Raw genomic sequence first — 16,319 nt, 5'->3', positions numbered from 1 at the left:
CAAAGAGATAGGATCTACACTCTAATCTAGCATTTATGTAATCTATATGTTCATAACTTCATTGCTAAATAAAAATGTTCTCTTCTCTATTTCCCATTCCCATTTCTCCATTTTTTTGCAGACTCAAAACTTCAAACATCATGGCTATATGGCATGGCATTTTCTTGTTGTTGGTTCTTTCTTTTGTTATTATGGTGTTGGAGAGTAGAAGGAGGGTTGATCGTGATGAAGAGGATGAAGAAGTGGGTTATAGTGGATTTGATGAGAACCCTGGAGAGGCGTACCTTGGTGAGGAGGAAGAGAGTGGAGATGATGAGGGGAAAAAAACTAAACAAAACCAAACCCCATTGTGGAAATATGTTTCTAGGCCTGAAGCAGGGAAAGGGGGTGGAACCACTAAATTTACATTCACCCATTGCAACAACACTTACACAGGTTCATACACCCGTGCTAGAAGGCACCTCTGTGGGAAAAGGCCATGGGATGGAGATAAACAAATAGGAATCAAAGCTTGTGTAAGTGTGTCAGCAACACAAGGAGCTAAATACATAAGGGAAGAGGAGGAAGCCCAATACAGATCAAAAAAATAAAAAGGGTTTCTTTGAACATAGCTCACAATCACATGCACAAAGAACTCCATTAGCATCCTCCCATGGAAGTGGATATGGAGGCACATGAACAAACATCTCTTTAGTGTGTAGAACCATATCAGATTTCCTTGACGAAGGGTGTAGGAATGATGTGGATTCAAAAATTTACTGGTTTCTCTATGCATGTGGGATACCATTCAATGTTCTTCGCTCACCTTATTGGCATGAAATGGTTTCTGCCATAAATGATGCCCCCAAAGGATACAAGAGCCCTGGGTATGACAAGGCTAGAATGTTGGAAATAATACTGAGAGGGGGGGTGAATAATGTTGGACTTGATCATGAAAAACAAAAATAGCACATTCTTTGAGTAAAATGACAAATCCTTGGAATGAGCATGCAGTGTCCATTGTATCTGATGGATGGACAAATGTAAAAGGAAAGCCTTTGATAAGTGTTCTTGTTGTGTCTGTTAGTGATGCCATCTTCCTTTCAGCATATGATTACTTAGATAAATTCAAGACTGACATCAATATTGCAGAACCATTACTTGAAACAATTGAACGTATTGGGCCATACAATGTCATCCAAGTCATCACACTGATAATGCTGCTAATTGTAAGGCAGTGGGAGCAATTATTGAGGATAAATACCCCAACATATTTTGGTTTGGGTGTTTGATTCACACAATGAACCTTTTGATGCATGATATTATTAAGAACAAAAACCAACAATACAAATGGATTGGTGATTTGTACAAGAGAGGCAAAAAAATGATAAAATTTATTACAAATGATAGCAACACCCATGGGAATTGTTGAAGATTGCAAAAGCTAGATTTGCTAGCTATTACCTCACCTTCAGGTGCCTTTTGAAGGTAAGAGAGTGATTGACTGGCATGGTATCAAGTCAATACTGGCAGGTATTAAAGGATAGGGCTCCAAATGTAGTTGACAAGCAAGGTTTTGAACAGGTGGAGGAGACTGCTCTTGATGGTCCATTTTGGGCATGTGTGAGGGAAGTATTGCAATTCACCAAGCCCATTTATAACATGATTTGTTTTGCAGATGCAGATAAACCAGTGATTGGGGAGGTGTCTGAGTAGATGGATAGAATGTTGGGGTAAATAAAAGAAATTGTTCAAGAAAATGATCCCAACTTGTATACAATGATTCACAATAGTGTGTGTGCACGGTGGAATAAACTTAATGTTCCACTACATGCCTTAGTGTATATCCTTATGCCAAAATACTACTCTCCATCTTGGTTGGGCCAACCTGCACCTGGGGGTGGGGTTAGGATCAAACCCCATACAGATCCAAAGGTAAAGGATATACGGAAGCATTAGGCAAGTTGGTACCTGACAAGGAGTGTGCTAATCTGCATCTTGAATTAGGCAGATACTTCAGTTGCACTGGTTTGTTTGGTTCTTTGCATGCAATGGAAAAGAGAGACAAATTTGATTCTTTCACATGGTGGGAAGCATATGGCAGCATGGGACTTTTGCCAAAATTAGAAAAAAAGGTTCTCTCACACGTTGTAAATACTTCTTCTGTAGAGAGGTGTTGGAGCACGTACAACTTCATACATAATGTGAGAAGAAACAAACTCAATGAAAACCGGGTAGAAAGCTTGTTTTATGTGCACTAAAACTTGAGATTGTTGAGTCATTATTGTGATCGGGCTTATGAGGATCCAACATATAAAATTTGGGACAACAACCCAGAGGATGATAATTTGGAGGATGGCACTATACATCTTGAAGAATTGGAAACAGAACTTTTGAGAGATGATGATCAAGCAGTAACAAACATGCCACCCCCACCATCTAGTAGCGGTGCTAGTGCTCGAGTTCCAACTATTTTTCCTTTGCTGCCGCCGCCTCCATCTACATCCTCATGTGGAGGGTATGTGCCTTTTGGTTCTGGTTGTGTGACTATGTTGGTGGAGACTCCTAGAAGACCACCACAACTTGCTCAGAAATTAGACATTTATCGTGGCAGCAAGAGGACGTTGTAGATAATAGATTTACTTGTCTTTTCTAGTTTCTAGTAGTTTTTATAACTGATGACTCTTTCATATTTATTATGATATTTTTTGTAAACAATATATCACAATTTAAGTTTGAAGTTTGAAGTTGGCAATTTTTTTCCCAAGAAAAAAATCGTAATTCCATTATAGATTGTATATTGAAATTACATGTTGTAGCTTCAACATATGTAGCATATGAAAAAAGTGGTTGTTCAACACACAATAAACCAGACTGTCATAGAAGTCTTGAGAGTTCATAATAAGTTACAAAAGTTGTGCATGATATATAGTCATGTTTAGATATGCTATTCACAATATCTAACAAAATGCTGACAAAAAGAAAAAGATAATCATGTTGTTGTTGAAGAATCTAGGACAGTTATAGTTAATGAGATTCTTCTTGCATGATAACTATTTGTGATGTATTTAACTTTTCTTCTTAGCACAATCTTGTTGGAATTTCTAAGTCTAACTGTTAGAAACCCTTCATGTACTTGTCTGATTTATTTTTGCGTACTTGTTCTGATTAATTAACAAGTTATTTACCATGTAAATACTAAAAATAAATACAAGTACATGCTCAACACATTATAGATCATCAACTAAAGGAAACAAAACAAGCACATAAGTGACTGTTGTTTTTGGACCAATGTCCTCGAAAAAACCCAATGCAGGAAAACCGGTGCATCTATCTAAGGGTTTTAATTATTAAGCAGTTTCAGGATACAATTTGGGTGCCAAAACCGGCTCACCCAACAAAGAATAATCTCGGCAGTAGTACCTCTTAGTCGGAGATAGATGTTCCGGTTGAAACCTCGGATAAACACTCCAATAGCTCCCAACTCCAATTTGCCCCACGAAATCCCCAACATCAGCCTCTAGGGACTACGTCAACCCTTTCTGGCCCGGCGTCACCCTAGCTCACCCTGCGTCAGCCTTTGGAGGCACTGCGTCAGCCCTTAGAGCCTTTGCGTCACCCACGCTAGCTCTCTGAGGCACTATGCAGCTCCTGGTTGCCTTTGCGTGAGTTCTGGCTGGCTCTGCGTGAACATTTCGCTGGCTCTGCATCCCTCTATCCTGGCTTCTGCGTTGATCCTCTCGGTACTATCTCTGCCTCTCTGCTTCTGTATTCACTGCCCCTCAACTGCAACTCTGATCACTCCTTTGATTTCCTCAACAAGCCCAGCCCCAGAAAATCGAATTCTTGATCAACTCGATGTGTTCTCCAAGTGACCCTCAAGCCTCCTTTTATATTTTTCTCATTGACAATTCAACGACCAAGATTAAGTCCCTAATCAACGACTAAAATTAATTTTGGTTTGATCCATGACTTTTGGACCATTCTAAAACAGTTTTATATTAATATACATTAATATTTTATTTTCCCTAAGTTTAGACTTAGGGACTCCATTAAAAATATTAATTATTTTAATATCTCTCAAACTGTTTAGAATCTGCCCAAACTATTTATGGGTATTGGAGATCTCATGTGCGTTAGCTTTTCCACCAAGTTTCGAGGCTAGATCACATCCGATGCTACCCCAAATCAACACTCCATCTTAGTGAAGACTATGCTCTAATAATACTCCTAACTGAGCATCACCCTGATCATCCGGCTTCAGTCCTTACGCTGATGCTAGGCCTGCTGCCCAACATCCTCTGCACTGCTACATCATGTACTGCTACCGATGGCCATGCCACTGCCATTGCTGCATCCGTACGACAACCCCGTTGCATCATGCTGCCCATAGCACTGCCACTGCTCACTGTTGCACTGCAACACAGTTACTGAGAAGTAAGTAACTAATCTCCCAACTCTGACATCTCTGCCAAGCTAGAGACATCCTCAATGCTGAAACTACCTTTGTCGCTGACAAGTGCTCCCTCTCTGACCTCTTTGTTGCTGCAACAACTCTATGCATCTCGCATTGCTGCCTCACGTTTTCTTGGGAATCGTGCACTGTAGCTCCCTTTGACGCTCCATCTACATCCGTCTCTACTGACATCCGCGAGTACTGCTACTCCTCTTCGGGGCTCCCATAGCAAGGTATAATCCAAGAGGCTAGGTACCTCAAGGATCCTGCCCCTCATTGCCTATAGTCCGTCTGACTACAACTCGATGTCTCCCCACTTCCTCTCAAGTGGCATGTGAGCACTCATGGCACAGTCATCATCTGTCTCCACTTCCTTCTCCGCCCTTGCTGGCGCAACCTTGGTCTCGGAAGCCTCTCCCTTGCTCTTCTTCCTTGGACACTGACTCGCATAGTGACCTAGTTCCCCATAGTTGAAGCATTTGACCTTGGAGAAGTCCTTCTTCCGTTTCTCCTGCTTTCCCTCAGATGCTAGGGCATCATCCTCCTCTTCCTCCTTCTTGATCCCCTTGCTGTTGCTTCCTGCCTTGCTCAGCCTTCTGATCTCTTCTTGGCGAAGAGCCAACCACATTTCCTCCCGATCTGGAAGGGTCACCCTGCCTAGTATGCTCTAGACAAACACCTCCCAGTCTTTAGAGACTGCGTTCAGGGCTGTTCTCACCATCAATTCTTGATCCGGCCTGGCCCCTATGGAAGTCAGCTGATCCCTAATCTCCTTCAATCAACCAAGGAAGTTGTCGATCTGTTCCGCTGGTTGCATCTGGTATGACCACAGCTGATTTTCAAGTAGCATCCTTCTCTGCACAGAAGTGTGCTGGTACAATTTCTTTAGGGCTTTCCACATCTCATTTACCGTGTCCTTTTAAGCAATATGTGGTACTACATGGTCCTTGACTGTTAAAATTGGCAACTAGGGCCAAACTCCATGTGGGTCATCTTATTAATGGCAACTGATATTTTTCTTGGATCCTTCTCATCGAGAGGTGTAGGATTGATCTATAGATCATCCGATTCCGATAAGTATTCATGGAGATATGAATTTATTAGTGTTATGGGACAATTCGTCAAGGTCAGCCAACAAACAAGGAAACCCCACTTGTGCTCAACGTTCTAGTATAAATAGAGGTGGCCTTCAAGTCATTTCAACGCACACTTGGGATCTCTTCCTCTCTACTTGTCTTTGGGTTTTAGTAGGAGGAGAGATCTTAAGGGATAATGCTGCCCTAATTTAGAGGGAGTGCCCTAGGCTCTACGCTGCCCTAAAGAAGAAGCCCTAGACGCAAGAGGAAAGGGAGATCTAGCACGGTGAAAGAGGCCTAACAACAGACCCTAACGCAACCTATGGAGAGGCCCTACGCTGCCCTATGGAGAAATCCTATATGCTGCCCTAAGGATGGTATGGATATATCCTAGCCGCAGCATCCTAGAAGAAAACAACGAGGAGTTAAGAGGCTATTCCAAGAGGTCGAGGAGATGTTGAAGAGGGCCTCAGCCCATATCTTGAGGTTGAGAGGCAGGGGGAATGCTTTGGGGTGGTTAGGTGAAGGAATATCCCTTAGAAGTGCTGTCGCAGCTAAGGGACAGCGTGCTGTAGCAAGCCGCAGTAGATAAGAGGAGGCTGAAGGGTGGAATAGGGGTTGGAATAGCTGAGCATTGTAGCCAAGGCTTTCCTCCCCTCTTAGAAAGGAAACTGTAGTTGTGGAGGGCTATTTTGGCCACATTTTGAAGGCTGTTAGGATTGTTGTTAGAATGCCCTAACCAGTCATGCAATGCAAAAAATAGAGAATCTCCAAAACAATGATGATGACACATTGAAGCAGCATGATGATGATATATTGCTGCAGCATGATGGGTATAGTGATGAAGTGTATCATAGCATAATGAGGGGCAGCACAATGGTGAGGTGCAACAATATGATATAGAAAGTTCATGGTGCTGCAAGTATAGCACATTGGTACAACAACATGCAAGGGACATCAAACTAACATTGGGACAGCTGTATGGTACTTAGCAGCAAGTACACCAAGCATGCAATGGTATAGCAACATGCAAGGGACAACAAACTAACATTGGGACAACTGTATGGTACTTAGAAGCAAGTACACCAAGCATGCAATGGTACAACAACCATGCAAGGGACAACAAGCAAGAAATGGGACAAAAAACATGGACAACTTGTTTCAACCATTAGGTGTAGCAGTCATGAGGTCCAGCATTGTGATGATGGGTGCAGCATGATGACGAGATGCATCACAATGATGGGTGAAGGAGTCACCTTGGAGAATCAGTTGAAGCAGCATGTCTTCAATTGATCTCATGTATCATCTTCTTAGAGATGATCTATGCTCTCATCTAGATAAGTCAAAGTGTTGACTTCAGTTGTAAATGTACTATCTCTCTCTCTGCTGAACTATTGAAGAACATATAAGAAGAATTAATCAAGGGTTTCCCCACATTGGGGTTTGTCCCTGGCTAGCGCCACATCTTGTGTCCTCTTGTCTTGGCTTGTCTTTTGCGATTTATATTTATGTTCTATCTGCAGTTTACTTCAATGCTGATGTGATTGCTAATCTGGAAAAGATATTGAGCTAACTGTAAAAATTGAAATAAATTTCTCTAGCATAAAACATACCTTAAATTAACATGGTATCAGAGCTGAGGTGAAGACAAAGCCCAAGCAAGAGTGAAAGAGCAATCACCGAAGACAGATGAGAAAGGACAAAAGGATCAATGGATTCCTCATCCCTCTTCTACTTCACCAAGGGTGAAGTCGAAGCAGAGAATATTATCAGAATGGCACATCGGAAGTTTCTGATGGCCTACCCGAAGATCACTTCTATGGGAAGTCCGGATCTAAGGGTGGAAGGAAAGACAGATGACTCGGTTGAAATTAGTTCGGCCATTATGCAAAGGAGTGCCCGACTGGCAGGGACACATCACTTGATGATGATAACAATCATTCCAGGGACATCTTCAATGATCAAAGGAATGACAGGTAATGCAGGTCATCAAGGACACGACTGACTCTTCAGAGAAAGCAAGGAACCCTAGGTATGAAGAATCAAATGTTGTTTATGATAAGATAAAGAAGTGTTATCTTGTATTGGCCTGCTCCTAAATATTCTTTGGGAATTTGGCTTATTGATTGTAGTGCTTCAAGGCACTCCATCAGATAGAAGGGTGCTCTCTCTCTAATTTGGTAGAGATGGAAACATTCATGGGATTATACTTGGAGCCGATGCCACCTATCTTGGAAAGTGTGTTACCCCTCAATTGAATGAGGGTAACTCAATTCATTTACAAAATCTCTTTTATGTACTTGATCGCAAGAAGAACCTGGTGTTCATTTTTCAGGGTGCCATTCATTGATGGAAAGGTACATGTTTGAAAATCGTGGGTTCAGGGTTGGCAATTAGTATCAAATTGCAGAAAGTCCATTGGGGACCATGTTAGTTGACACATAGCACCGGAGGTCTGTGAGTCAGATGATGACAGGTATGCCTGAATTCAAAAGGAGCATGAAGCTACATGTCTGAGATGTATCGAAGGAAAACCTCACAAGGGGACCATTCCCCTCATGTAGCAGGTCCACAGGTTTGGAACAACCCGAGGAGGTTTGAGATTCATGATTGGGAATCTCATGTGTGCAGGTGGAAGAAAGCCCTCTATGGCTTGAAGCAAATCACCCTAGGTTTGATATGAGAGGATTGATCGCTATCAAATGAAGCTGAGATTCACTAAGAGTGAAGCCAATCCAAACCATTGTTTGAACCTCTCATACCAGCACCTTCTAAGAATGACCTATTTCTGACAGATGCAGACACTCTCACTTGCAGAAGTAAGAGGGAGTTGGATTCTGAATATGGAATGATAAACTGCAAGCCCGTGACTACCTCGAGGATCTTAACTTTCAGAAGAGATATGTTGTGGTGATGCCGGACCAGATTTGGGAAATGCCTCTGAGTTTCATAAACTCATTTGCATTGATGTTCTTGGTGAACTTCCGTCTGGATGTATGTTTTGCAGTTAGCATGGTGAGCTCATATTTGGTTGAGCCTCACTGGATTGGTGCCAAGAATCTTCTGAGATATCTTCGGGGCATAATCTCTCATGGATTAAGATACACTGCCGGAAATATGAAGTTGCATGATTATTCGAATGTTGATTGGGCATGCAGTGTGGAGGATCACTGGAGCACTTCTCAGTGCTGGTTCTTTTTGGGTTTTGCTTTGATATCATGGATGAGTAGGAAGCAGAAGTCGGTTGCTATAATCATCGCCGAGACCGAATACATAGCCACGAGTATGACCTTGTATGAAGCTCCATGGTTGTGGAAGCTCTTCAGTGCGTTGTTTGTACACATGATGAACACCACCGTGATCCTCTGTGACAACCATGGGGGATTTGATTGTTGAGGAATCCCGTATTTGATGATTGCTCCAGCAGATAGACATCAGATACTACCTTATCTGGGATATGGTAAGTCGATGAGCGAGGAGGCTCCATCACATTGAGACTAATGTATAGGTCGCAAACATTTTGTCAAAGCCCTGGGGAAAGGTCAAATCTGCGACTTTTTCGAACGACTTGGAGTCGTTGAGAGACCGTCTTATAAGGGTCCTGCATGTTGCATGCATTGAGCTCTGGGAGCTCTTGGGGGCTTGGGGTACTTGCTGGAGCAACACACGACCATAGGGCATCTCACCCTCCCCTAATGGTGCGCTGTGTATAGAGTGAATGGCTCATTCTTCCCCTGTGATACCCCGTGGCGACTTTGGGACAAGATGAATAGGTCTCCTGTGGGACAGGATGATTAGTTCTCCTATCGAGGCATCCTACCCATGCAGTCTGGGACTCATGGGAAGTACCTCTCATCTGATCAATGAGTAGGGAAATGGGGTTAGGGACCATTAGTAGTACTATCGATGGGCGCATCGTTGTATCTACCGTACTCCCTATGCTAGGATGACCTCCATTGATTTGGGATCAATGAAGCTGATCAAGGATCAGGATGAGTGGTTTGAGACACTCTCTTGCGATATTGATCTGTGATCAATGAAACTGACTTCAGGTTAGTAAGTGTGGTATGACACACTCTCCTCATATGAAACTAACTTCAGGTCAATAGAAAATGGTAGGAGACATTCTCGATCAATTCTTCTTCGTGGTTCAACAAAGCAGAGCAGAGAAGTGCAAGTCACTGATGGCAGAGATAGTACAGTCAGACATATGGATCAGCAGATGGAGTTCTCCCTAGTTGAGCGGGAGTGTTAAAATTGGCAACTAGGGCCAAACTCCATGTGGGTCATCCTATTAATGGCAGCTGATATTTTACTTGGATCCCTCTGATTGAGAGGTGTAGGATTGATCTAAAGATCGATTCCGATACGTATTCATGGAGATACGAATTTATTAGTGTTATGGGACACTTCGTCAAGGTCGGCCAACAACCAAATAAACCCCACTTGTGCTCAACGTTTTAGTATAAATAGAGGTGGCCTTCAAGTCATTTCAACACACACTCGGAATTGCTTCCTCTCTACTTGTCTTTGGGTTTTAGTAGGAGGAGAGATCCTAAGGGATAACGCTGCCCTAATCTAGAGGGAGTGCCCTAGGCTCTACGCTGCCCTAATGAAGAAGCCCTAGACATAGGAGGAAAGGGAGATCTAGCACGGTGAAGGAGGCCTAACAACAAACCCTAACACAGCGCTATGGAGAGGCCCTATGCTGCCCTATGGAGAAAGCCTATACGCTGTCCTAAGGATGGTATGGATATACCCTAGCCGCAGCAGCCTAGAAGAGAACAACGAGGAGTTAGGAGGCTATTCCAGGAGGCCGAGGAGCTGTTGAAGAGGGCCGCAGCCCATATCTTGAGGTTGAGAGGCAGGGGGAATGCTTTGGGGTGGTTAGGTGAAGGAATATCCCTTAGAAGGGTTGCCGCAGCTAAGGGACAACTTGTTGTAGCAAGCCGCAGTAGATAAGAGGAGGCCGAAGGGTGGAATAGGGGTTGGAACAACCGAGCATTGCAGCCAAGGCTTTCCTCCCCTCTTAGAAAGGCAGTCACAATTGTGGAGGGCTATTCTGGCCACATTTTGAAGGCTGTTAGGACTGCTGTTAGAATGCCCTAACCAGTCATGCAATGCAACAAACAAAGAAGCTCCAAAACAGTGATGATGACACATTGAAGCAACATGATGATGATATATTGCAACAACATGTTGATGAATGTTGCAGCATGATGGGTATAGTGATGAAATGTATCATAGCATAATGAGGGGCAGCACAATGGTGAGGTGCAACAATATGATATAGCAAGTTCATGGTGTTGCAAGTATATTACATTGGTACAACAACATGCAAGGGACAACAAAGTAACATTGGGAGAGTTGTATGGTACTTAGCAGCAAGTACACCAATCATGCAATGGTACAACAACATGCAAGGGACATCAAACTAACATTGGGATAGTTGTATGGTACTTAGTAGCAAGTATACCAACCATGCAATGGTACAACAAGCATGCAAGGGACAACAAGCAAGCAATGGGACAGCAAACATGGACAACTTGGTTCAACCATGACACATGGAACAGTAGTACAGCATTAGGTGTAGCAGTCACGAGGTCCAGCATTGTGATGATGGGTGCAGCATGGTGCAGCACGGTGAGGTGCAACATGATGATGGGATGCAGCACGATGATAGGTGAAGGAGTCACCTTGGAGAATTAGTTGAAGCAGCATGTCTTCAACTATCTATGCTCCCATCTAGATAAGTCAAATTGTTGACTTCAGTTGTAAATGTACTATCTATCTCTCTATCTCTCTCTGCTGAACTATTGAAGAACATATAAGAAGAATTGATCAAGGGTTTCCCCACATTGGGGTTTGTCCCTTGCTAGCGCCACATCTTGTGTCCTCTTGTCTTGGCTTGTCTTCTACGATTTATATTTATGTTCTATTTGCAGTTTACTTTAATGCTGATGTGATTGCAAATCTGGAAAAGATATTGAGCTAACTGTGAAAATTGAAATAAATTGCTCTAGCATAGAACATACCTTAAATTAACATTGACCCCGTCAAGGATGTTACTCTTGGCCCTCGCCATTGCCTCTTCGTACTTGTCGTTCTTAACTAGGTCAACTGGGATCGCTATCATCCTCAAGGTAAAGTGCTTAACATGATTCTTGTCTAGAACGGACAAGATTTTGGCCTTCCAAAATACGAAGTTTGAGGCTTTGTCCAGTATGTCCTGGTCTCTTACCCCGTTCATTGCCATCTCGCTGCTTCTCTACTTCCCTCCTGGAAGTTCTTGGTGTGACTCCCTCTGAGCCTTGATTTCCCTCCTAGAAACCCCTCTACCAATGTCGATATGCCCCCACTCCAATCCTTAGTGTAGCTGATTAGATATTGATAAAGGACCTTAGTGATATCTCAAATTTCAAAGTGTTCGAAAGAGTGTTGAACCTGAGCGACCGAATAGATTTTGTCTTCCTGATTCCGACGCCGTGAACGGTTCGAAAAACCGACACCGTATGAAGGAGTTATCGCAATTTGAAAAAGTCCAGTAAACTGCAGTTTTTGGACATTTGACCAAGATTAATTTGGTTTTTGAAACTATGAAAAAAATATATTCTGAAGAATATACCTTGGAATATTCCTTTTTGGGGTAAGCGCTAAACCTTTCCTTAAACGTCTTTCTTTAAGTTCTATATTGAGCATGTGGGTAGTATTCAGAAAGTGGGAAACAATATCTCGCGCGGACAAAAAGCTGTAAATGGTATTCTACGATTTCACGCAATTAACCTTAGCAGTCGACACGTAGCACGGGAAAATTACTTTTCTCGTGCGCTCTCGACCTGATATCGGTCGTGCAGGAATCTGTGCGAGATTGCGCAACATGCGTTCAATTGGACATGTCACATCGACGGTGGAGATTGTCCGGGTTAGTTGGTGAGTGGACGATGCGATATCCATTGGATCGAGCGGGATAGATCGACGGTGGAGATTCTACTATTTGAAATGCTTCCGATGTATACATAACCGCCGATTGCAAACGGTTGACACGCGGTTGCATGACCGCCAGCTCTACGGAGGATTATCCCTAACCGTTGAGATTATACTGCCTCATATGTGCGCCCAAACAGTTATGTTAACGGCTACCTCTGATGGTCTGGCTTGGCGGAGCGGACAAAAAGGCGGATATGCTAAATTTAACTGGAGTTAAGTGCAGTTCACCAAATTTAGTGGAGTATCCCTAGGGGATATGGACTAAATGCACTCCAAGAGTAGTTTTTGACCAAAGAGAGAGAGTGAAACAAGAGGCTAGCTAGGCTAATTGGAGCCTTCTGAAGCCAATGGAATAGTCTAGAGAAGCTGAGGAAGTCATCTTCATAGAGATTTTCATCCAGGGAGATTTTGGAGCTCAAGGCCACCAGGGGTTGGAGGCAGTTGTAGGAGCTACTAGTACTTGTTCTCAGCAAACTAATAGTCATTCCTGACTGTAATGAGCCTTCTAAATCCATTGCAGGGATTTGCAGAAGCATTTGGAGACTTCTAAAGGCCGAGATGCTACAGGGAAGTTTCAGGCAGCCCAGTGCCAACCGTGGAGGAATCCCTAGTTTGGGGGTGCAGTGCTCATTTTGAGCAAATGATCAATCTATTGTTAGTGTGTGATATGTGCTGGAGGTAGTAGAAGAGGTTTCAGTGACAGTTAAAGAATTCTGGAGTTAGTGCCATCAAGAAGCTCAGGGTAACTCAAAGCACTGATTGAAGGAATCAAGTCTAAGGGAGCTTAGATCTGTTTGCAGAGTGATGACAGCCATGACAGGGATATAGATGGTATCCTTGAGGGTTTCAGGGAGAAATTTCCACAACATATGGTCAATACCCCATATTTGAACCATCTGAGCTCTCTAAACTACTTGAAAACAAGACTATCCAAATTAGTCTCCCGAGGAAATGTCTGTGACAAGGAAGCTTTACTCCTTGGTGGGAGTGTGGCTTCCTACTCACACAGTAGCTTCCTTACCCAATTGATAAATAACAGGTAATCTAAATTTAATGCAGTGACTGAATTTGCATCATTTGCCTTGTAGAGGTATGGAATGATCAGAATGAACTATGCGTTAACTTGTTCTTTTCTGTAACTGATGATATATTTATTATGTTGCACGAGTTTCCGGTACGTGGCTACTTCGTGTATGGGGGAACAAGTATCCGACACGGCTAGAAGCCTTGCTCAAATTTACAGGAAACATCAAGTTGGGAGCGGCAATAATATAATACATTAAAATTTAATATATATTAAAAGTAAAAATAAAATAATTTATTTATTTCCATCCAAAACTTGCCAATCAAATTTTATCCTGCAGATTCCATCTTGCAATGAAATATGTAAAAGAAACTTTGAAACACTAGAAAAAATCAAAATATTAATCCGTCAACAATTTACCAATCAAATTCCTTGCGAACAAAGAAACATGCAGAACTCCCAAACCGGAAAAAAGGATGTTATTGATAGATTATTATGTTATTTCATGCAACACTAGATTATATTCCACTTCAAAATTCAAGTTTGGAAATTTATAAAATGAAACCAACTAACATGCTACTCTTTCTCTTTCTTACCATCACTGTAATTTGTTGAATCTTATCATTAAAGCTTCAAAATAGACTTCAAGAAAGTAGACTTATTTGCAATTGTTGAACTTCAAGATTTGCAACAGAAGCTGTCAGGAAATCACTGACAACTGTCTATATTTTGTTGAAACCTTTGCTACATCTCCACGTCTCTGTCGCTTTACAGAGCTCATGCAATCCAAGCCCCTGGCCTGGCATGTATCACTTAGAAAATAAATAAATGGTACCTTCTCTGCACGACATAGGTACCCGAAACATGAAAATCTGCTCAAAATGGGTACCCGAAATGTCAAAATCTGTTGCAGTAAAGCTCCCGAAAAGCTCCAAAGTACCCGCTCAAGCTCCAGGTGGTTTTGGAGCATTTCCTACCAGCTCCCAAGCTCCCAGGAGCGTGGGGTACGTGCTCACCAATGCCTGGAAGCAGTACCCGTGTAACTATGTTAATATTTATCATTTTCCTTTATTGTGCATCTCTTAAATCTGATATATTCTTTGTTGAGTTGGTTCTTTTATTATATATGTGTCCTGCAGATGCGAAATAAGCCCATTGAACCACCCAAGAAGCCAGAGAAAGCTCCTTTCTTCTTGCCATCATTGCCTACACTCTCCGGAGAGAGGATTTTTATCCCTAGCTCTATGAATGGCGATGGTGATCAAGATGAAACAAGAAATGATAAAACTGTTTTTGAAGTAAGTGGTAAAAAACTGCGAGGAGAAACTTTATCATTTATGCAACTTCTACAATCCTGCGCAAAGATAAAAGATTGTAAGTGGCAATTATAAATGTTATTGATTTTGCCGTCTTGAAAATCACAGGGAAATAAACAGAGTTACTGAATTTACAGAAAATATTTATTTTCCTTTCCATACTAAGCCTTCTACGATGTTTGCAGTTACAACTTTCACAGATTATTTGAAGGGTTTATCCCCCTCAGCCGTGGATATGGAGTTGCGGTTGCTTCAAATTGTTGATAATGAAAATATAACAGAAACAGAACACAGTGTAGAACTTCAAGGGATAGGAATGCTGCTGGATTACTTTGTAAATGAGGTGTCATGCAATAATAATTTTGAGTTTGTTCAGGCTTTGATCCGACTATTTTTAAAGGTGAACAGGGATAGTTAAAACTTAAAATGGCACAACTGTATCTATCTGTATATATTCTAAGAAATATTTTTCTGGTTAGCATACCTGAAATTGATGCTAATTTTATACTATTGACAGATACACGGTGAAACCATCCGATGCCAAGTATCTTTGCAGGAGAAGGCAAGGAAGTTACTTGAGATCCAAAGTTCTACATGGCAGAGGCTAGATACGAGCTTCCAAAATGCAAGATGTATGATTACATTTCTTAGCAGTTCTCAGTTTTGACCAATCATTTATTTTTAGTGTAGTTGAGTTGAAGGGAGAATTATGATAGTTGGTTTCAACCTGCTTGCCTTTCCCTCCAAAGAATAGAGTGTAAATTGTCTGTCGCAACAGGGATGGAGCACTAAGTGCTTACTATGGCAAATGTTACCAATTTTTGAGGGCTTGTGATGGGCATTATTGCCTTGAGTTGTTCTTGTAGGTTGTTGAGTTACCAGTTTTGATCCTTTGATCTTTTGTTGGTTAGCTGGGACTAATAGCAAGGCTGTATTTTTCAGTTAATGTAAATTAATGTAAAATATGATATCCTCGTGTACCATGTAACACATTCCAATGCAGTTATTGCATTTCAACTTATAATTACACTCCAATGAAAAATTTTACACTAATTTAGTTTTGATGAACAATCTTTGCGTTTTAACCCATTGAGACCTAACAAAACATTGCTATAGATGCAACAAAAGAGATTCTCGAAGTTTTATTTGCTATTAATTGGACCCACAGGGGTTCACATATTTGAAAATGGATGACATTATAGGCAAAGAGTTTTTAAAACCGGGGGAGCCATTTGGAGCATGAGAAATTTCACGTGTGGAAAGAAAACACAGAACATAGATGGGTATTTCTTTTGAAGTAGCGGATCAGATTTTGACTAAAAATAAGCGAAGTTGAATTGATGAAGAATGGAACTTACGAAAATCTTTCAATACAATTGCAAATCTATTTGTAGTTGATAAGATTTAGTATAGTGAAAATATAAATGAGAGATATGTCAGAAATATAGGCAACTGTTGTCTCCAAGGATTGAGAATTCAGG

The 16,319-nt window shown here is 41.8% G+C and overlaps 1 protein-coding gene across 3 annotated transcripts in view; it reads left to right on the top strand.

Annotated features, from left to right (window-relative positions):
* Positions 1–15,879, top strand: part of LOC149258929 (uncharacterized) — a 324,467-nt gene extending 308,588 nt beyond the window's left edge. For 2 of the 3 annotated variants that reach the window (XM_089416798.1, XM_089416805.1), the window contains 3 exons: positions 14,662–14,896; positions 15,024–15,238; positions 15,356–15,879. In XM_089416798.1, coding sequence (XP_089272924.1) covers positions 14,662–14,896; positions 15,024–15,238; positions 15,356–15,505 — 600 coding nt within the window. In that variant the 3' untranslated portion in view covers positions 15,506–15,879. Of the gene's footprint in view, positions 1–14,661; positions 14,897–15,023; positions 15,239–15,355 lie in introns of those variants that run through there. The other variant, XM_089416809.1, reaches the window with a different exon arrangement.
* Positions 15,880–16,319: the final 440 nt, after the last annotated feature.

The sequence above is a fragment of the Pinus tabuliformis genome, chromosome 6, assembly GCF_031772625.1.
Source record: "Pinus tabuliformis cultivar Carrire ecotype Pingquan chromosome 6, CPIR1, whole genome shotgun sequence".
Taxonomy (NCBI): Eukaryota; Viridiplantae; Streptophyta; class Pinopsida; order Pinales; family Pinaceae; genus Pinus; species Pinus tabuliformis.
This window is presented reverse-complemented; position numbering and strand designations above follow the sequence as displayed.